General features: G+C 42.0%; 1 protein-coding gene across 3 annotated transcripts; it reads right to left on the bottom strand.

Annotated features, from left to right (window-relative positions):
* Nucleotides 1-933: 933 nt before the first annotated feature.
* Nucleotides 934-21,292, bottom strand: hgfa (hepatocyte growth factor a). Of its 3 annotated transcripts, none has more exons than XM_046379469.1 (18): nt 21,052-21,292; nt 17,296-17,458; nt 17,020-17,132; nt 16,243-16,357; nt 12,954-13,096; nt 12,657-12,777; nt 12,357-12,475; nt 9,761-9,932; nt 9,415-9,566; nt 8,013-8,106; nt 6,714-6,853; nt 3,922-3,954; nt 3,572-3,680; nt 3,390-3,464; nt 2,321-2,458; nt 1,896-2,002; nt 1,654-1,787; nt 934-1,402 (listed from the first exon to the last, which is right to left on the bottom strand). In XM_046379469.1, exons 1-18 carry the CDS (start codon nt 21,113-21,115, stop codon nt 1,226-1,228), a joined length of 2,169 nt encoding a protein of 722 aa, XP_046235425.1. In that variant the 5' UTR covers nt 21,116-21,292; the 3' UTR covers nt 934-1,225. The 3 variants fall into 3 exon arrangements, 2 of the variants coding, with proteins under 2 accessions (XP_046235425.1, XP_046235426.1); XM_046379470.1 differs by having other exon boundaries at nt 9,415-9,548; XR_006842260.1 differs by having other exon boundaries at nt 1,265-1,402; nt 1,919-2,002.
* Nucleotides 21,293-21,750: the final 458 nt, after the last annotated feature.

Genomic DNA, 21,750 nt, shown 5'->3' with positions numbered 1-21,750 from the left:
TCTTTAAATATTCAACATAATCAGAGGCACGAGGAATCCAATCTGACATTGCTCAGTGAACCAAAAATATTCCAGATCTATAAGACCTATAAAATCTTAAAGCACAGCAGAAACATACTCAATAAATCTGGCTGCTATGTACATAAGGAGTCACTTTCCATGAAACAAAAAAAGTATAAAGTATCCTACTGACCACACACAGCCCACCAGGGGCCAAAGTTCCCTCCAAACTGGAGACCAAATAGCCATGTTATATTTGGCATGGCTCTTCTCTCTCTCATGCTACAAATATTAGCATAAGATTTGGAGCAGTTTGCCCAGTCCTACTTAGCCCTCTCAGGGGCAAACTAACAGTTACAGCTAACTGGGGAAAAGGTAGTCCAGCTACTGCACACAATTAGCACTGCATAGGTTGCCAAGGCTGCTGCAGTTAGCTTTTCAAGCAGCAATTTTATATACTCAAATACTGGTATATCTGAAGCCAAATTTCGGTGCTGGACCTACAGGCTTGGTTTAATAACTATTATCTCTAAGGGACCTAATAGTGAGTTTATGATGACCTTTCCATGCTTATGTTTTCCGCCTTTTTGGTTAGAGTTTTCTGCTTTTAGTAAGTGAATAATATTCATCATGTTTGCTGTGTTATAAAGTATCCTAAAATGTAAGACCAGATTAGTGTGTATCTGACATTAAGGAATTGCCATAATTATCCATCCACGTCACTTGTGTTGGAGGTAAAAAGATGTTTTGCAGTAAAGCTCAAAAAAGAAGAAGAAATCCCAGTCACAGGAACCTTGTAGAGAACTGGGTTCTGTCCACATTCAAGTATATTCCAGGAGATAATACATAATCACGAGTGTCTCACTGTCTTTGTTTGCATGGCTTCAGAAATTCTGAACAATTTGCATGCCGCCCATGCGCCAGAAACTTTGGTTTTAAAAATGACATTAAGGCTAACAAACTGTGTGTCTTCATTTGCAGAGTGTGGAAGAATGGATGAAATTCCATTTGGTTTATCCAGCGTTCAATCACAAATCTCTGTTCTCTCTGTAAAATGACAAATTCAGCCGCAAGATCCCAAAATGGCCACTTTCCGTAAGGTGATTTTCCTCTTTTCTCCCCTTTGGTCCATGCTGGAGAGGTCTGGGAATTTGCTGGCCCAAAAGCCACCCTTGCTTTCACAGGCTGTGGTCAAGTCATGTATGTTGGTTTTCACACCACATCATCAGTTCCTCTCCAAATTGGGGTAAAGTTTGAACACTTTGTATATCCATTCAGAGTAGAAAGCAACGTTAACAAAAAGTGCAGGCTGCGATGAGGCACATTTTGTCCTTTGGATACTCACACCGATGATGACTTTGCGCTCATGTTCCTGGCAAACCAATGGACCGCCATAGTCTTTCTGCAGAAAGAAAATGACTCATCAGAGAGACTGCACACTAACAAGGGCATTAAACTGTGCAGGATCAAACGGCAAATGCTTAAAAGGTCTGACTTTTTGCCATTTAACCCTCAGTGGACAGTTTCCTTGCTGAAACATCTGCTGTCCCCAATGCAATAAAAAACAAATAAAAATTGTGTTTGAATAAAAATTATAAAACACAGTCAAGATAATGCACAAACGTCAGTCATTTTCATTAGGGCTATCCTTACATCACACACTCCTTTTCCTCGCTTTCCACCAGCGCATATTCTGCTTTCCCCGGCGTCCCCTTTGATTTGTGAGCACATGTCGTTGTTGACCATGGGCATGGTCACGGCGTTCAGCGTCTCATCGTATCCCGTATCTGAACAGAGGAGATGCAGCGTGTTGGTAAATGTTACAGATGTTCTTTTGGTTTGAATGATGGCTGAAATGCAAAGTGACATGGCATGTGGGTGAAAGAAGGCAGTACTTTTGGTTTCCCCCCATCCATACATGGTGCAGTTGGTGCCTTCTGTGATCTGACACTCTTTTACTGGAAGATGAATGGTGGAGGCACCTTCAGACACAGGGGCAGGACTACAACAAACATAATAATAGTCAACATTGCATGTGGAACATGCTGGAACAAATAAGAGATGCATAAGGTCAATAAAAGAGATTTTTAGATCAATGAATGTGGATGTAGGTAAATTGATTGTTGTTGAAAAAGTTGAACATTTTCAGGAAATAACAGTGTGCTAACACATTCAAGATGGCTAAAGTAAACCAAATGGCCCTGATAGTAGTTAGTAAGATACATGAAATTAAGCAGTTTAGTTACTTTAGTCACTTTGTTTAGGCTCCAACGATAGAGTCTTAAATTAGAAGAATCCAAGTGAGTAGTTGAGAACTTACTCAGCCAATTTCAGCATAACCAGGTTGGATCCTTCTGGGCCACAGATCAGGCGAGAGATGCGCAGTCTCGGGTGTCTTGAGGATTCATTGAGATGACGCAGACCAACCTGCACACTGTAGTCCTTGAGATCTGGAACACTGATAGCCACAAGGGCCAAAATCTAAGTTTGAAACTTACAGTACTGCAGACAGGGGTGATCTAATGAAACATGGATTATGGCAAAAGTAGGCTCCAGTGTTATTGGAGCAAGACCCAGAGAGAGACTAAAAGTCAGGATATCTTGCCCTTTGCTAATGTGATTTTGAAAGTTTCTTTTCACATCTGTTAATAGTGAGTCCCTCAGCTTTATGGAAAAACCTTCTTCTTTGTGGGACTGTAGGTAAAGTACATAAGCTTTGCTTAGATCTACAAGTGGACTCCCTTTTTAAACATCACTAAGAGAAGACTATGCATGGTTTTTGTTTTAATTGCATTTAATTGCATGTTCTCACAAGGTCTTCAGAAACATTACCAAAGGGATTTATAATTAAAAGCAAAATATTATTATGTATATTGATGCTTTTTGCAAATATGCCAATTGTGAAGGCAAGACAGACAAATACATGCAAAAAGCAAAGTCTCAAAGCAAACCATGGTTTTCCACAACACACAGTTAAAAATATGAGCTAAAAGCTACTGATGTACACCATATGTAATACATACAGCACTGTGCATAAGTACAGAGATAGAGACGTTTTCCTTAAAGCCATTACTTTAGATGTAGAGATACTACATGTGTATGACTGGCTCTGACATAGACAACTGGAGAAGTTAAACAGATCTCCAAGCCAAACCATTCTGTTCCACATCTCAGGTCAGGCCTGTCTGGGTGTCAGTAAACAGGATACACCCTGCATCTTTACTTTAAACAATATTAACAAGAGGGCAACAAGAAGAAAATTAACATGTCTGAGAGACAGAGTAGATGGATGAGGTAAATGAGAGAAGGATTCGCTTAAAGTTTGTCAGACAGAGAATCAGAGTGGTACGTATCAGAAGGAAGACTAGAAAAAGGAGGTGGAGCATTACCAAGAGGTGAAGCACTGTTGGTCTGTCAAAACCCAGTCTTCTCTGATCAGTGAGCCCCCGCACAAATGGACATTCCTACAAAGAATTAAGAAGACAATTTTCACCATTACAGCAGCTATAAAATCATAAAAATTGAGAAATCAAATTGATATTAATTATTTTTATTTTCTAAAATTACTTACTCTCTTTGGATGCTCACAACCCAGCTGCCATCTGTACCTTGCACTTGGTGTCCTCCGACAATTCTGGTGTTTATATGCACAAAGCATGATATCTTTGGCCTAGTTAGGGCTAAACAAGGAGACATGTTTTTATGCTGCGTGTGTGTATGGACATGGTATTTACATTTCAGTGGGAAAACATTGATTGAAACTTCAAAAGACAACCATAAAATATGATTTGTTTAGTCCGGTACATGAGGACAGAAGGATTTGATATAAACAGTAAAAGGGAAAATGGGCGAGATCAGAGATAAGAAGATGGGGAAGAGGACTAGACCCGTAGAAGCCACATGAGCAAGAGCGATACTCACTGTTGGTTTGAGGAGCCACTGTAACTGATTCACCTGAAAAAAGAAAAGCACAGTAAGAGGAGACCCCACAGCAGTAAATAATTCAGTCCACTGACCGTGCATTGACACACTGAGCATGAAATGGAAAAGACACCCGTCTTTACAAAGACTTATCTCTGATTCTGAATCATTGTTGGAGGCTACAACAGTGAGGAACTAAAGCAAATAAATTTGCTCAAGACCTCAAAAACTTCATGGAAGATATGTTTTACATTATGAAAATTATTATGCAGCCATTTCATAGAGGCTCTTCAATGCGGCCAGCCAAAGAAAATGTTGGGTCCAGCCACACAAGTGTGTGTTTTCTCAAACAAAAGGATGGCAGCAAAGACCTGCATCTGTTTGCTGTTTGAGCATTGTGAATTCTCTGTCAATTGGAAAAACCACCTCTAACAGATTACATAAGCCACCAGCCAAGCTGTATAAAACAACAGTTGTGACATTTTAGTAAAATCAACAAAGGCTACAGAGCTAACACTTGTGTTATTTAATTGTACTCCACCCCTACATCAACACTGTCTTCTCCTAAATGCCAGTGAATGCTCTTTCAAAGGTGATGTTGCCAAGTCTGAAAGGCTCATGACATTTTCTTCAAGTAGCTAGGATGGGAGTGCCATTGTTCACATATTTGCCTCACTGAATTGTATCTTTGAGAATTTTGCACTACATAAATACAAACTTGCTTTTCATGTCAGCATTTATCTCTTCAGTGGTGTCCACAACACTGCCTAGAGAAGTGAATGATTCACAGACGCTGACATAAAAAGCAGGATTGATAAGGCTAGGGTGGTGTTTAATATTATCAGGAAGATCTGGAGTTCTAAACACATCAACACCAATATGCATCTTTACCTTCAATATGAAGCATGTGATGCCATACGGATATGGAAAAAACCAAAAACAAACAGGCTGTAAACATTTATTAACACCTGCCTCAGGTGAATACTAAACATCTGGTGGAGATGCAAAGTAAGCAATGTGGACCTGTGGAAAAGAACAAACTAGGATCCCGCTGACTCACAAATTTGGAGGAGAAAGTGGGGCTGGATTGGACACACCCTCGGAAAACCTGGTGCAAACATTACTTGACAAGCCCTTAAAAGGAACCCCCCCCCACCCCCCCCACCCCCACGGAACCAGGAAAAGAGAAACAGCTGGAGAAGAGGTGTCCAGGCTGAGTGGGCTCAGCTGGGGTGATCTTGAAAGAACTACCAGCAAGTGAGTTAGGGTGAGGACATTTCTCAAGTCAAAATATAAGAAAATATGGTGACACTATTGAAGGAGAAACACAGCCTCAGTTTATTTTCAAAACCTGTCACTGTTTGGAGTCTGCTGTCCTAGAGTAATGTGGCTACAATAACATACTTTCCCCACTGCACATAAGCTGAACTACAGGCAGATAAGTAGTCCAAATTTCTGAGGACGCATGCAATGTACACTCTAAAAGCTTGCAGGACATAAGAGGCAGGTATCATGCATGTCAGAATGTTTTTAAAAGCAAGTATATTCATGAGCAAAGTGATGAAAAGCTGCTTTCAAATATTTGGACAGTGCCAATTTTTGGAATATCCTGAAACAATCCACACCTGCTTCCTGCAACCATCGGCCAGGTGCACACAAGTGTAAAAAAGCGTTCCTAACGGTCTGCAAATTCTTGTCTCAACAATCCTCAAATTACGACGTCTTACTACTGCTCGTATGCAGTACACATATTTTGTATCAACTGCATTTGTGTTGGCAGTAATACAGGTGCTGTGCTTTCAGAAATGCAACCAAAACAGAGATCAAATTTTAAACCACAACACTGATGGAAAATGACCCAATCTGTGTCTTAGAAATTGGAATTAAACACCCAAAGGAAATAGTTAGGTGTAAAGGCGACTTTTTATCTTCTAAAGCTGTTCATTTGTCACTTGTATCAACAAATACTTCCACTTCACCAGTAATGTCTTCCTCACTTTGACAACAAGCATTTTTTTTTGGCTAAAGAACAATATTTTGAACCTTGTTCTGAAAAGCCATCCACTGCTGGGTCAAGTCATCCTTTCAGAAAATATTCTCATCCCACTCTTATGTTTGTGGCATAAATGTGACTCCAAAGAGAGCAGCTGTTAGCTTAGCACAAAGACTGGAAACAGAGGAAAACAGCTATCCTGTCCTTTGTTTTTCCCACACAGATATGAGAGGCATCAACTTTCTCACCCAGCTGTCATACCAGGCTGGGTGCATTTCAGAAGCAGAGTGTTTTGCCTGTCCGATTTTGCTTGCTGAGATTTTGTAAATTTGGTAATTTTTTCCAAAGAATATTGTTCTTCTACCATGGGTAAATAGTCTATACAGTGAAATGGTCTCTTTATTCTGTGTTATAAGATTAGTAGTCTGCACAGGGTATTTTATTTTGAAAAATGGCTGGATGCTCTACGCCATTCCTGTGTCTGCCTTCCTGCCCAGCACGATGTGCTCTGTCCAGCTTTAGGCAGAAATAGACTTGACGCATTTTTTAAGTGGAGTAGAGCAAAGAAACACTTTTTGGATGCTTCTGAAATGCACTGCAGCGCGTCTGATGAACTCACAAGAAACATCTAGAGGCCGCGATGAGCTCTGGCGGCCGCGTCGCAGCCGAAACACGACGCAGCTGTGCCCGATGGAATCAAGCCGAAAGGGTCTGCTAATATTTATGGCTGATGTAACACAGATGTATCTACTGTTACAGAAAAAGACATTAGAAGAACAAGGTTATTTAAGCCACTCACAGTGCTTCAGTTTGCAGTAGTCCCAGACCAAACGGTTATTTGGATTGGTGTAACACCAGGGACCATGTTTGTCTCGGTCCGGGTTCCGGCAGTAGTTCTTCTCCAGCCCCACGTGGGATTCTGTGGAGTGAGAATCCCCACTGTAAAAAAACACAAATGCAGATTCTCATATTCCATTTGTTATTTTGCACACAGCATATCAGAACTAACACTGGGCCACGTCTCATAAAGATTCATACACACTCTCACACTCTAAAAACATACAGGCATGTCACACACAAAACTGTCACGCTCATGGAGTTCATACATACCGTAAGTAACCATGGTATGCCTGGAAAGTCTGACTGCGGCTTTGCTACAGTGCAATGAATCCTCTGCATTCGGTGCACATAGACCGTAGAAGGAAACGCAGAGTTTTGTGAAGAGTGCTCATGGGAGTATGAAAGTATGCACTCCAAGCAGTCAGCAGGGCTCAGACCAGCAGGAGCCTATGGAACGATTTGGTTGTGCTCTCGAATTGTAGGAATTCAAATCTAATTGTACGCCTTTTTTGCAAAGTTCCTCTGGGCTCTAAGAAAATTAAATGCCATCTTCTCGGGTGTCCAGAATATCACTGCAAACCAATTATTAGTTAGGAGTTTGGACACACACACTAAAATAATACTAAGCGATGCGCAACAATTTGTCAGGGGTTGAAGATAATTCCCCTTCCCAGGAGAATGTTAAACAAGCTGTAGCTCTCAGCAGTTTTTCCTGGGATGACCCTTGACCTTGAGCAGGGTAGACTAGCTGGCTGCAGCCTACACGAGGGAGCTGATTGGCTTTGATCTACTTTCCTCAGAAAGCACTTCCTGGGGTCAGGGGTCGGCTCTGGAACATGTCCATCTGTCTGTGCCATTTTGGCTTTTAAAATTCCTGTAAATTAAGTAATTCCAACAGCCTGACTTAAGCACGAAGCCACAGCCCTGGAGAGTGGGCAACCTTTCCGTCAGGATGGGTCACTTGGAGAGCACCTCTCGTCAGTTAGATGAATAATAATTGGGCCTGGTATTGACCCCTGAGGAACCCCTGATTTCCTCTTGCTGTTTGTTTTCACTGCTTAGCTTCATTCGTATGAAAGGGATTTTCACAAGGCAATGGGAGCTAAGTTGTCAACAAACACTCATCAACTGAGCTGAAAAGAATGTCAGCCTCTCTAGGAAATATCGCCAGTGTTTCTCAGCACAGGTTAAACTTGACTGCAGATAAACAGAGGAAGCAAATCAACACTTTTGCATGCAGAATAAAATACTTTCCTACCTGATTATGTGATGTGACCAGTCTGCACAGGGAATCCCCGATCGAGTTATAGATAAAGTGCCCCGGTACGTCTCTCCGTTGTTTTCATAACACCCTGAGGAAGAACAACATAAAGTTATTTTGAACCATCTTGTTACTCAGCCCCAGAAGAAACTCAGCAGTTTCTCATACATCTAATGCAATCAGTAAGAAGACATGATGAAGGAACTGCAGGATATGGGTGGTGGCTGTCTTTCGCACTGATGCAAGCATAACATAATCAAGTTCAAAATTTTTGCTTCTCTTTGTGGTTTGGATCAATTTAATGTTGAGGGCCCCTAAGTAACTGGTGGTTCTCGAATATGATAGAAAAATGAAACCTTACAGTGTCTGATCTTAAACAGATTCAGAAGAGGGGCTATAGAAACTAAGAGACCGGCTGCAGTTTGACATGTGTGGTCTTCCATCTGTAACTGTAAAGCTGAGGAACATGGGAAACGACAGCAAGCATTATTGCCAAGTCTGGTGTTTTTGTTCTTCCATGAAATGGAATTCATTGGGAAGCACGCTGCCAAGTGGCCCAGTCCTGTGGGAGCAATATAGAACGCGTCTGTGTAATGCCACTTTGCAAAAACATGACATATGGCTTTTGAAGAACCTGTAGGTCTGTATTTCAATCATGTTATTCAAGAAACGTGGAGATTTTGTTAGAATTCACAAGCTATGTGTCATTCTTTTGAAGCTTGTTGCTTAGAAAACATTCTTACTCTTAGAGTGAAAAAGGAATTTATTTGTTTTTTTGCTAAGAGATCAGGGTGATAATCGCTACCACTCCTACATCTGTATGGTAAACATGTTGCAAGAACAACCACCTTTGCTTAGAAAAGAGACTGAAGACAGATGGGGAAACAGCTAGCCTGACTCTGTCCAAAGGTACTAAAATCCGACTATCAGCACCTCTGTGGCTCAATAATAAGCATGTTACATCTTGTTTTTTTTAAACTACACAAAAATCAGCATGAAAATACAGAAAGGAGTGGTGGTGGTGGTGTTAAGGGTTATGTGCCAAACTATGTCTTAGCCAAGCAAATCATCTTCCTTGAATTTTTGTTGGTCCACACTGTTTGCCAAGAAATAGGTGCAGCACGCAACTTCCTGGAAAACTGCAACCTATTGTTTTTTCATTTCTGTTGCTATGAATATTAAACACACAAGATATAACATGTTAATTGCTGGTGCTAGCTAGCCTTTTCGTACTTCTTCCAGCCTTTTTCCTGAGGCAAGCTAACCTGCTGTCTCTAGCTACATTATTTACTGTCCAGACATGAGAACGGTATCAATTTTCTCATCTATCTCTCACCAATAAAATTAAACATCAAAATGTTAAACTGTTCCTTTAAAATTGAAACATGCAATAATTTACCTATTTTTTGTGTTGCCTCAGCATCACACCTGGGGATGTGGGTGCAGTTCGCTATCCTCTGATTAGGGTCTGTGGTGAAGCACCATGGATAATCTGCACCATCGGGGTTACGGCAGTAGTTCTCTCTGAGGTCTCTATAACACATACACATACTACAATTTAAATGATGGTGCTGATGACTGTATTTTTTACATCAAAACTATAATTTTTGAGTTTCACTTTTATGATTTTATTTTAACGACTCCTTTTGGCATTCCAACAGTCAAATGCACAAAATAAACAAACTGTTTACTTGACACAGCAGAGAGAACTGAATCAAAGAGGCCATGAAACAAACATTACTCACTTGCATTTGAAGTTATTAGGAAGAAAGGAGTGGTTATGGGGAAACTGGGAATCCCAGCGCTGACACGTCACACCCTCTGGAGTGACATTCATTGTGCCTCGGTAATCTATGCCCTTTCCCTGGACACAGGATGTTGTTACATTGACATCTGTGTCCTCACTTGAGTCAGAATCTTTGGGGAAGAAAAAGACATCAAAACTGTAATTGTGAGCGTAAGCATGAGAAAGAAGGTAGAGGGGAAAAAAATTACAAGAGTGAGGCAGGAAGGAGGGAGGGAGAGAAGGAGGGAGATATTAATCCCTAGAAGAATGTGTCATGTTTAACCTAGAGACAGATGATCAAAAACAGTAGCACCCCCCTCCCCATCTGAACTGCGATAGGAAACTTTCTGTGTATTCATAACAGCGGTCCCCCACATTCTTGCATGTAAGGACATCCAGAACTATATGCAGTTATTTAACTTGCGCACAATGTCACAGGTTGTTGTAGGAAAAACCTTGAGTCTGATTATATTTACGAATACATCTTTGCCTCTACGTTAAACAACTAAATTCCGTTTCTGGTGAGTTTCTTTTTTGCAGCCCAACCAAACATATCACATCCAAGTGGGCCTGGCTGGGGCAACTTTATCCACAAGAAAACTATTCCAAACATCTTCAGATGGAATTCTGCTTTTCAGCAGTTCAGGGATTGCAGTACACAGGGAGCGACTTCTCCCCTCTGGATTTCTGTCTCTGTTTCTTTAGCCTTTGACAAATGAGATGGGAGAAGATGGAGGAGGAAAGGGAATGTTTTGAAGCAGAAATGAGAAGGCGGATGGAAAAGAGGGATTTTTGGTTTGATGTAATGCATGCCAGTGTCTGTGTGTACTGTGTAGTACAGGTCATTGGTTTTTATCTTTCTGAGGGCAGGCATTGAGGGATGCTCACATCTGGACAAATGCAGATTCTCCACCCTCACTGTAAATCATAACATGTACTGTAAAGTACATGTGCGTATGTGTCTGACAAAGACAAAGAGAGATGCTCTGTGTGTTTGTGGGTGTACATGTGGGAATATTTCATTGTGCTTTCAAAGGAAAAAAATGAACAAATCCCCAAAGGTGTAACCTCTTTATGTCCATTCTTTTTTTCCCCTTTTTGTCTAAAATACAACTCTGTCAAAGTCTGCCAAATGTGACATTACTCAAGTAAAGTTATACTGTTTATCCACTCGCGATATCTGTAACAATGCGTACATATCAAATACATCTGGGCTGCACCTAATCATTATTTTCATAAGTGATCAATCTGTAGATTGATTGAAAATGTGTGAAAATTGTGGAAATCATGGTCAACAAGCACAAAGTCTTTTGCTTGTCCAATATCCAAAGATATCCAGTTTTCAGTGATACAAAATAGACAAAACTCCTTTAACTCCCCAAATTTCAGTGGCTGGAAGCATACAAAGTTTAACATTTTCCCTTGACAAATAACTTGCATAATCCTGGTTCTCTGAGTAGCACGAGTGTGATGTCCCTCAGCCTTTATAAATGGTTTCCTTATACATGATGCTCCTAACTTAAACGATGAATCATTTAAATTGTATATGAAATTTGTAATAAGTGGTCAATCAACTCTTCCTTTGAGCACTAAGACATAGAATGGTAAAAGATAATGTCTCTTAGAAAGATGTCAGGCCAACAAAAGCCACAATGACAGTTTCAAAGCCTTGGCATGGATTCTACAAGCTTCTGAGACGCTGCTGCAGGGATAAACATCATTCTTCCAATGAATATTCCCGCCTTTTGTGTTTTGGTGACGGTGGCAGAGAATGTTGTCTAACAAGTCAGTGCCATAACATATGAATCACATAATTTTCAATATCAGGAAACCATTCAGTGATCCTTTGTGCCTACTATGGTAACATCTGTGTTCATTATGTTTCTCCCCTCCACTTTTCCTTTTCATTTTGCCACTTGTTTGTACATACCATGATTTTCATACCACTAAAACGACAATTAAACCTTATGATAGCCATGTGACATACCTCTGTATAGTAGACTCTATTGTAATACTCAGTTTTATAGCCCCTTGTCATCTGTGAGTGGTCTTAGTAAAACACTTCTGGCTTTCTGAAGTCAGACCCGCCCCTTTATAAACAACCTATTTTCTCTTCCTTGTTGAGGTAAGGAGATTTGAAGCTAACCACCACATGAAACAATCATCCGGCTAAACAAGTCTTGCCAAACTCTGCAGGGGGGGAGACAGTCTTCTTTACTCAGCTCACTGCAACTACCCCAAAACCACCAAAGTCCTGTATGTAACAAACTCCCTGGCATCCTGAAACCACTAACTGGTGGTACCCAACCACAATCTGTTCAAAAAGCCCAGCAAGAGATCAGCTCAACATTATGTTTACTTTTGAATCTCATAATGGATTCCTAACTGCATGACACATACTGTTGTAAGGTTGTAAGGTTACGAGACATTGTGAAAAACTAACAACAGAGTCATAAATCAGAGTTAAACAATAATTTGGTCTTCAGTTGATTTGTTAAAGATTTTGTCCACAAAGCCCAAGCCCCAGATTTGGAGTACAGTACATAGGGCCTTACCACACACAGTGATGTTACAGTACTCCCACGGAGTTTTGGGATCCATGGTGTAGCACCAAGGACGCAGACGATTATCTGGGTTACGACAGTAGTTGTCCTTTAAATCTTTGTCCCGATACCTGAGAAAGGAGACCGAGGAAATGCAGGGAGGAAAGAAAATGATGTGGAAAGAAGTAAGTCATAACAACTGGGGAGGTCCTCTCCGGAGTATTAGCGTCATTTCTTTAAGCATATGTCATGGGTGTGTGAAGAACTGTCCATGAGAAAGGTTAGTGTGCGATTATCAGCTTTGCAGCTTACTTTTTGGGCTGGAAGTGGTGTTTGTGAGGTCTCGTTGAGTCCCATCGCTGGCACTCCTTGCCACTCTCTGTATGGTCCATTTTGCCCTGGTAATCTTCCCCATTACACGTCATACAGATTTCTGTCATCGAAGAGAACAAGATCTATCAAAACTTTCTTTTCTTTAGCACAGCATACAGGTACAGATTATGACATTTACTAACTGTTGAAAAAGCTCCAGAAAAAAAAGGTATATAACAGCTTCTTTAGTGAATCTGAGCTATTCTGGTGAAATCTTATTGTCCACTGATGTCTTACCCTCTGAACACTTTGGTATGCCACACTCCTCAGCTCGGACATTGGGGTCTGTGGTGTAGCACCATGGACCACCGGGATCGTTGTTGGGATTCCGGCAGAAGTTCTCCCTCAGGTCTTGCGTTGGGTACCTCTCAGGATAAAACCTACACAGGAGGAGGCAGACGTTATTGAAAGTGTTAACTGATACTGTAAGCTGTATAAATACATTTTAGGGAGTACTTGCACACTCGGCTGCTCCAATAATATATACAATACCGTACCTGCCTGCTAGCACTCTCAGTAACAAGCCAAATAAATTCAAAGCGCATTTACATAAAGCTGTAAGCTTAATTCTGAGAATTTCAAGTGCCTACAGTGTTACTAGGTTACATTTTAGAATGACCCGTCACAGAAGTCTTATGCAAAGTAAGTCATCAATACGTCTCATCTCTCCAGGTTTGCACCTTTTGCATGATTGCCTTACTGATTCCTACCATATCCCAACTCCCTCATGTATGAAGCAGCCAGACTCCGTCACACCACAATAACCACCAACAGCACAGAACAATGTTACGAACCACTTGGAGCAGCACAAGCAGGTCTTTTGCTGGCAGCCTTTGAAAATGTTTAAACCTAATCCCTCTTTGTCAATGGCTACACCACGTCAGTGTGAACAAATGACTGTAAGGTTGTAAGAAAAAAACCTGGCTAGACCAAACATAAGGGATGTAACAATGGGGAACGGCATGGGATTCCCGTACTAAATGGACAGTGCATGAAATTCATCTTTGGTCAGGGCAAGATGATGAAAAGCTGGTGTGTCAGCACCCCCTGATCCATACCGGACACATTCCCCCCTCCCACCCATGCAGAGAGCGAAGACAGGAGGAAAAGTTGTCTGCACATAAGAAGGGTAAGGAGAATAAACAAGTGATGTGACTGACTTAAGTGCTTAAACAAGAAAAAGTGAGCAAAAGGGAGTGAGCAAAAAAGGTGGGAGCTCAGTGTTTAACTGATGATTTAAAAAGAAAAGCAAAAAGAAACAGAGTCCACCCTCCCTTCAGCAGCTTGTCTGAACACTGTACCCCAGACAATGACTCTTTTCTTGGGGGAGTCGGCTGTGCTCTCCCCTCTGTGCCCTGGGGCTTGCACAAGGCTTGTTCTAATGCACAACATCATTCAACTCATAACTAGAATAAATCTCAGGCATCTAACTTACCCAGAGAGAGAGAGAAAGAAAAGGAACGGCCTGTGCTACGGGTCATATTCTCACCGACAGAAAAATATAACAGTTTTAAGACTAGCAGCAAGTTGTATGCATGTAACCAAGGCAAAACACTTGTTTCCCTTCAATGCAGCAATCCACTAAATGCCAAAGTTCACATCGGTTGTGTGTAAGTCACAAGCTCAATGTTTTCTATTATAACGTAGTATCCTTAATTTATAAACTGAATTACACGTTTCCTCATCTTACAAAGAAAGTTGCATCTGGTGAGAGTCCGTCAAAAGGCCACAGCATGGGAGCAAGTTAGCCATAATGATGGTGCGCTAACAGATGTTGGCCAGTTATTCATCTCCCTGCCAAAGTCTGCTCCCACTGGAGTGGAGGCAGACACTATGCACACATGCTTTGCTCTGTGGCTGAACATATTGGCTGGATTCTGGATATCACTAAAGATGAAATCTAGACCTGAAGTAACTGCTGCAAAATGTCTAGCAACGTGCACCTGGTGATGATGGAACAAGTATGGCTATACTTCAGTGCTACAGCTTCCAAAGCAATAAAGTATTCAGAGATTAAAGCAAGCAAGAAGGGACTTAATGAATCCTAGGACATTCATAGTGATTTTTGGAAGAGGGTGTGACAGCTCATATCTGCAAACTGCTGAAGTATCATGAAAAGAACAGTTTGAGATTTTGGGAAATGCATTAATTCACCTCCTTGCTGAGATTTAGGTTGTGCTTCTGTAGCTAGGAGTGCTCACTGACCTCCCAGTGCAAATATGTGGCAAAAATAAAAGAATGTTCCTGTGGGAATAAATAAATGATTGCAATGCCATCTATTATTATTAATACGAAGAGAAATTTTCCATTTCACCTCATTCTCCATGCTTGGTTGGTCATCAATACACACTTCTTTCAGAGCACTAAATATAGACAACAAGTGGAAGTCCCATTCCTGGAGGGGAACCTCCTGAGAAATCACCCCTGGCCCACAGTGATCGGTCAAGCATGAAAATAATAGTTACCTGAAACTCAAATGGTGCGTGGTTCATTACGGCGGTAATTCTCGCACAGCGGGACAGTCCCATGTTAGGTAACCTCAGAGTGGCACTAAATCTCCCTTAAGTAAAGCTCCCTTTTACCCTTTGAAAGTTAAAAGTTGCTGACAAGCCGGGGCGATGTTGTTGTACATTACATTTGCCATATGGGACGGGGACTGGAACCATGTGTCAAATAAACAATGACAAAGTATTCCTAATGTGAAGAGTTGCTTCTGGAAAGGGAAGTGAAGAAGAGGGGAGAGGATGGGGACCAAAACTGCAGTGTGTTTTAATCGTGGGGGACGCCTGAACATGTATTTTCTCTAGTATGTCTGCGGCTTCATGAGCTCAGCTGGACAACAGACAGAACATGACTTCAGTCTATAAATTTTTGCACTTTCTTTCTTTGATTCTAACTCCCCTCTGTCTATTTTTCACTCTGCACTTCTTCAAGCCCTTATTACTCTGTTTTCAACCCATACCCCTCCCTGCCACAGTTAAAATGTCTTGTAACTAATGAGTCCCACTAATGAGATGCTGGCACAGACCCATCATCATCACAAATTCACTGATCTTGCCTCACTCGTAGCGGAGATAAAACATCTCTGGGACACACCTGATGGCCTACAGTGCAGCAGGCCTCACCAGAGGGGAAATCTTTGTATGTGTTGAAAGAAATCTGACTTAACTCTGGCTAAACATTCACCCAGCTCTGAGCCTCCAACTTCCCTTAACCCCCAGGGTGCAAGGAGATGATCTGAACATCAATAAATCAGCTGCTGAGGCCTGTTCAATATCAGACACAGAGAAACAGAGAAGGAGCATCCAGGAAGGTGGTGGAAGCCTTAGGATTTGAGAAGTGGACTGCTGGTTCAAATCTACAGGAGCAAAGCGAGGGGAAGTGAATGATTAACACCTTTCACTTCTTAAAAAGTGTTACGCAAGCAAGGCACTGCACAGCCACAAGGTGACACATAAAATCCTCTCATTAATAGCCACAAAAGGGAACCGTTTGTCGACTTTCTTTGTAAAACCGGAGGACTTACGTGTGTTCGTTGATGTTGTTATCTGCCCAAGCTTGGCAAGTGATGTTTGACTTTGTCCAGGACCTCCTCCCTCTGTAGTTGTCCTTGGTGCCTATGATGCACTCCTTTATATAATCTGGGTTAGAGTGAAGGCATAAGAAGCATTTGAAAACATCCATTCTCACTTTGATCCAAGCTGTCCCTGTGTACTCCTTGTGTGCCAATGTATACAGCGTTCAGTCAATTAAAAGTCGATTTGTGTTTGCTGCTTTGACCACCTGGAAAATGATCACCATAATATTTGTCCATGTATGGGCAATAAGACGTTTGTGCGGCGTTTTAGTGCGCCCCAGCTTGTGTGTTATTCCCAAAACAGACAGCTCCCTGAAGTTCATTAAATGTCATTGGGAGGGGGTTCAATAAATCTTGCAGTAATTCTAAAGTGCTAGATTCCACAGCCTGCAGTGGAGAAAAGCCTTTGCTTTCTAACTGTAAACAATTAATTTTTTTGTTTACACGCCACTTAGATCTGCTACATGTTTATGCATGCGACTCTCCCCACTTGAGTGATTCAAGAACAGGGTGTGGGCGAGGGCGGGGGGATTGGTTGGTTTTATTGTGTCAACAGAAAAAGCAAAGACCTTTAAAAGTGGGGAGCTGGTACAAGAAGCAAAACCCGCAATCACCAACAAACAATTTGGCCGTGTAAGTCCCTCTCTGCACCTGAACTCTCTCATGAGAAAAAAACAACAGAGTGCACAATGTCAACCTCAAGAGACCGAAATTTATAACAATTACCTTTTTTTTCGTACAAAGTAAAGTTGACGTTGGCCTGCCTCTGCACACCGTGGGTAAATCTGTCAAAGGGAAGCAAGTGGCATTTCCTGTTGTGCCGCTGAAAGTTGAAAGCCCTGTAGAAACACACAGGAAGTAGTTGAGAGATGAACAAATGATTAACAACAAAAATATGTAAATACTGTGTCTACGCAGCAGAAGAGGAGTGAGGGGAACAGGGCCATGAAGTAACCATGTGTTGGATGTCAGGGAAACAGAGAGAGAGAAAATGAAGTTCACCTGCAAGTGAAGTTCTTCTTGACCTTCTTGCACTTGCGGGCGCAGTGTTCCTGCGAACGGCTGTTTCGTACCAAAGGGGGCTGAGGGCAGTCTGTGCAAACCAGCATGTGATTCTCAGTCTTCTCATACTTCTGTAACGACTGGTGAGTCTTTCTACATAAGCCTGCAAGAGCGTGAGCACACAACATGAGAACAGCTATCAGTGACCAGCTTGTATGACAGTGAAGTTCTCACTTCACCCAGAGGACAGTTTTTTTAGTTCTCACTGTCTCCACTGCGCTTTGATCTTTCGATCTGACTAGGGTTTCTTGATTACTTACCTTGGCATTTACTTAATTTTCTCACTGAATGTGATTTTCCTTTGCAGGGTTATTAAACATTTTGGGGGGCGTCTTGGTAGCCAGGTGCTTGGTGGGTTTGGTGGTGCTTGTTGTGACCCCACCCCCCACCCTTTCTAAGAAACCAAGAAACCAAGAAACCATGTGGAATTATTTTGTCTCCTCTTCACTGACGAAGCATCAAGCATTACTCAAACACGAGGAGACATGGCCAGACATTTCACTGCTGCTGTCAGGGCGCTGGGGATGAAGAGGAACTTGTCAAATGGATGAGAATATTTCCTGGAGTTTTCTCCTGTGGGTTTGACTATCAGAACAGAACTAAGCATGGACAACCAGTGCCAGGGTCTTGGCATGTTGAAATGGAGCACAGATTAAACTATTTCACAGGCATACATCAAAGTGAGAGTCCAGCTGTCAGTGAAAGCATCCTGCAACTACAGTTTGCTTCAAGCCCCACGCTTGTTGACATCTGCACTGCTGAATCATGCTGAAACATCACAGTGAAAGTCCTGAAATGCTCAAAACTCTGCTGTCCTGCACGCAGCGCTGGACAGAACATTTCCTCAGATTGGGCATCAGCTGTGCCAGTCAAATCCGAGGTAGCAGGCTGGTTTATGTGTCAGAAAAGTAGGAATGAATTGCTTCCAGGATGAAAGCCCAGCTCAGGATGCCCTCCAGCACTCCTGCTTCTAACCAAGAAAGAGTGAGTGGATGTGCAGAGTGGGTGCTGAACTGAGAGGACAGAATGGTGTCCATAGAGCAGGTCGATGTGCTCCAGTGCCTCAGTGGAAGATTTAATGCTCAAGAAAGAATATCTCATATTTTACTGCTTTAAAGAAGAGCCCAAAACTGGTTTTGTTCAACAATTTTTACTCCTTAGAGTTACTGGTCATCCTACCGTTTTTGATATCCTGGATTCCTACTGAAACCCTTTCAGTAACTTGAAGTTGTGGCTCTTAACATGAAAAGTCAAACTCTTGCAGCGATGTTGTTTACTCCTTTTCACTTTGCGCAACAAGGGTGGCGTTCATTTTTTAGCAAATAAAGCAAGATGCAGTCAGAATTCCTCTTTTTTTTTTCCCCAGCAAAGCTTTAGTGTCACTCGTCATTTCTCCGAGTTTTATGTGTACATTTTTATGAGCAGCCTCTCAGCTATTGGCATCTGACATACACTTGGAAAATGGAGTACTGTCATTGGTTGAGAGCCATTTCTTTGGAAGAGGTACATCAAAAGAGGATTCTGCCATTGTAAAGATATACCATAATGTATGTGAGATCCAAGCGGGTTCAAAAGCAGGACAAAACCATATTTTAAGTCCAAATCCTCTACAATACAAATCATTTATTTTTACCTTGTGGAAAAAGTTAAAAGCCCATCCTTCAGCAGAATGGAGCTCTCCTGTAAACCCTGTTTCTTCAGCAACATCTTTAGACACATTATGTGTTTAGCTACAATAATTTTCCGTTTATAATTAGTGGCAAGTGTAATATAAATCACACAGGATAAATCTCATGCTACCGAGTTACAGCCACAAGCTGCTGTGCCAAGATCCGACACAAGACGTAGTAAAGATATAGTAAACTGTGGAGCGTTTAGAGGCTCCTCGTGGTTTGAAAATGGTTTTTGGGGAGAACGTGTTATTAATGTTTGGGCTCCACCGGACCACATCTGGCACTCATCACATGTGTTGTTCCAGCCCTGATGTCTGGCCAGGCTGCTCAATTAGATTTCACTTAGTCTCTTCCTCTCCTAGCAGCCAGACTCTTGCTATCTCCAAATCCCAAACATTTGCTGAAGCTGGAGATTATAATAAAATGTGCTCAGTGGCCGAGTGTGAGAGAGATGAGATTTAATGAGAAGAGGCAGCGATAGCTTACAGGTTTGAGTCCTCGGTTTAGCTTGGAAAATGTAAAGAGGAAAAGGCGAATGACCGACACTGACACTTCCTCAGAAACTTCCACTTCGGTGCCCTTGAGCAAAGACCTCAAGGGTCAACTGGATAAGTACTTCAGTCAAGTTTCAGTCAAAAAACGCCATAGTGAAAATCACGCAGTGTGTACGTTTTAAAAACTATGTTGGGGGGACAAAAACTGTGTGACATGAACAACAGGAAAGTAGCAGGTTAAAGGTGTACCTCTGTCTGGGAATTAAGCAGACATTACATCTGCTTCAGAGATCGCAAAATGTGGAGCTGGACTCAGCAGCCAGATGTTAGCCCCCACCGCACCTCTCTCTCTCCCTCTCTCCCTCCCTCATACACGCACACAAACATACACACACACACACCCCTTTTCTGTCTCTCTACCGGGACAGCCGCACGAACACCACATACCGGGCCGCACATTTCACTCTCCCCAAACTCTGGGGCGGTCATCGGTCAGGGTCGGCGCCCTCAGAAGTGGTAACCATGGATTCAGTACTTTACTCAGTGGCATGTCAGCGGGGCGGATGTAAGCCGGGACACCGTGTAACCACCAGGTAGCCTGAGCTCAGTGCAAGAAACAGCGCGCAGCTCGTTTGGATGAACTTCAAGTGACTGGTGGTCGTGTGAGCGCCCCGGGCTGTGCTGCAACACTACAAGCAGAACATGCGCAGCATCCTTTTAGTGTCTGGCATCAGTTGTGCAGATGCGGGAGTGTCTGTCGCTGAAATGAACGTGACCTATATAAAAAGTTTACTGCCAAAGCAGATGCACTTCAAACCCAGCGCTTTGGCACGGGTTTGTACCTTGAGGCGGGTGGGAGAGCGCGGCGCGCCGAAACGATCAGGTGATCTAATTAATCTACAAAACAATCTAAATGCAGCAATTAGACTAGTCTTTAGATCTATTTCCTAAACTGAAACAAAGGGACCTCCAGGGAGATCAATGGGCTCCTATATGATGAGCTGCTCACTTGTTTCATTCAGTTTCGCTGTACAAAACAGTTATTAAACGTTTGGTGAGAGACTCTGCCTGATCTTCAAAAAATAGTCTCAGATGAGTTTGTTTCACAAACCTTAACGGATTACCACAGTGATTCATCAAAGAGAGAGAGAGTCGAATCAACAGCACAAGACAGGGCTTGTGATCAAGTTCATTTAATGCCAATCAACGTCATAATAAATAATTAACAACTAATTATATTTACACAGCAACACATACACTGGGCTTCTTTACGCCACGTCCGGACTGTCAAACTCCAATTCAAATTTTGAAATTGTGCTCTTTTTCTCCCATTTTCGAATCTTATTCATTTTCAGTTTTCTTTCTGGGCTTTCTCTTATGTCAGTCACGCACTTCCCTGCACAGACAGCATGCAGAAAATAAGCAAACAAATTAGACTTTAAAGTGAGAATAAAATCCTTGCACATCGTTTTCACATTTCTCATGCACATTTCAAACCTCCCCTGGAAACACAGCTCCTCGCATCTTACCTGTGTCCAGTACAGTGACCACTACGCACACCAAAGCCTGGTAAATCCATACGTTTGTCCTCATGGTTGAAGAACTTTAAAGCAGGTTAGAATCCGGATTAAGTGAGCGACAGACTCGCCGGTTGTGAGGCTGATGAGCAGCACAGGACGTCCTCACACAGATGCCACTTTTTACAAGAAGCCACACGTCCTCGGTTCAACCCCCCTTTACTTGGGTTTGTGCTCCTCTCTGTCAGCGTCTCTTTTCATCAGAGTCAAGTCCGCTGGAATAAATAGCAACTTCCGGGGCTTATTTTCAAAATAAAGCCGGATGTGACTCACATGCCTATTGCTCATATCAAACTCTTGATATGACTGATGAGCCTACCAAGAAATATTGTTTGTGTAGTCGAAGTCTGGTTAGTCAGGTTAATTCTCTGTGCCATAAACAAAGTCATCCGAAAATGACTAAAACACATCAAAGGGTCGCACATTTGAGTCCTACATGCTGCATTCTGGTGCCTTAAAACTACAGACCACCAATGGTATACTCATCCACATCCACAAACAGTGCCCAACATATACTTTACTGAAAACTAAAGTGTCCAGCTGTTTTAGGAAAGTACTTAGCCTGTATAAATAGTTAAAACCATTTTTTAAGTTATACTACATTTTTATTAAGAATGTCAGCTTTTATTTTTACAAGGGAACTGGGAGGTA

This window comes from Scatophagus argus, chromosome 22 (assembly GCF_020382885.2).
Source record: "Scatophagus argus isolate fScaArg1 chromosome 22, fScaArg1.pri, whole genome shotgun sequence".
NCBI classification, from domain to species: domain Eukaryota; kingdom Metazoa; phylum Chordata; class Actinopteri; family Scatophagidae; genus Scatophagus; species Scatophagus argus.
The sequence above is the reverse complement of the archived record's forward strand: the minus strand, read 5'-3'. Positions and strand labels throughout refer to the sequence as shown.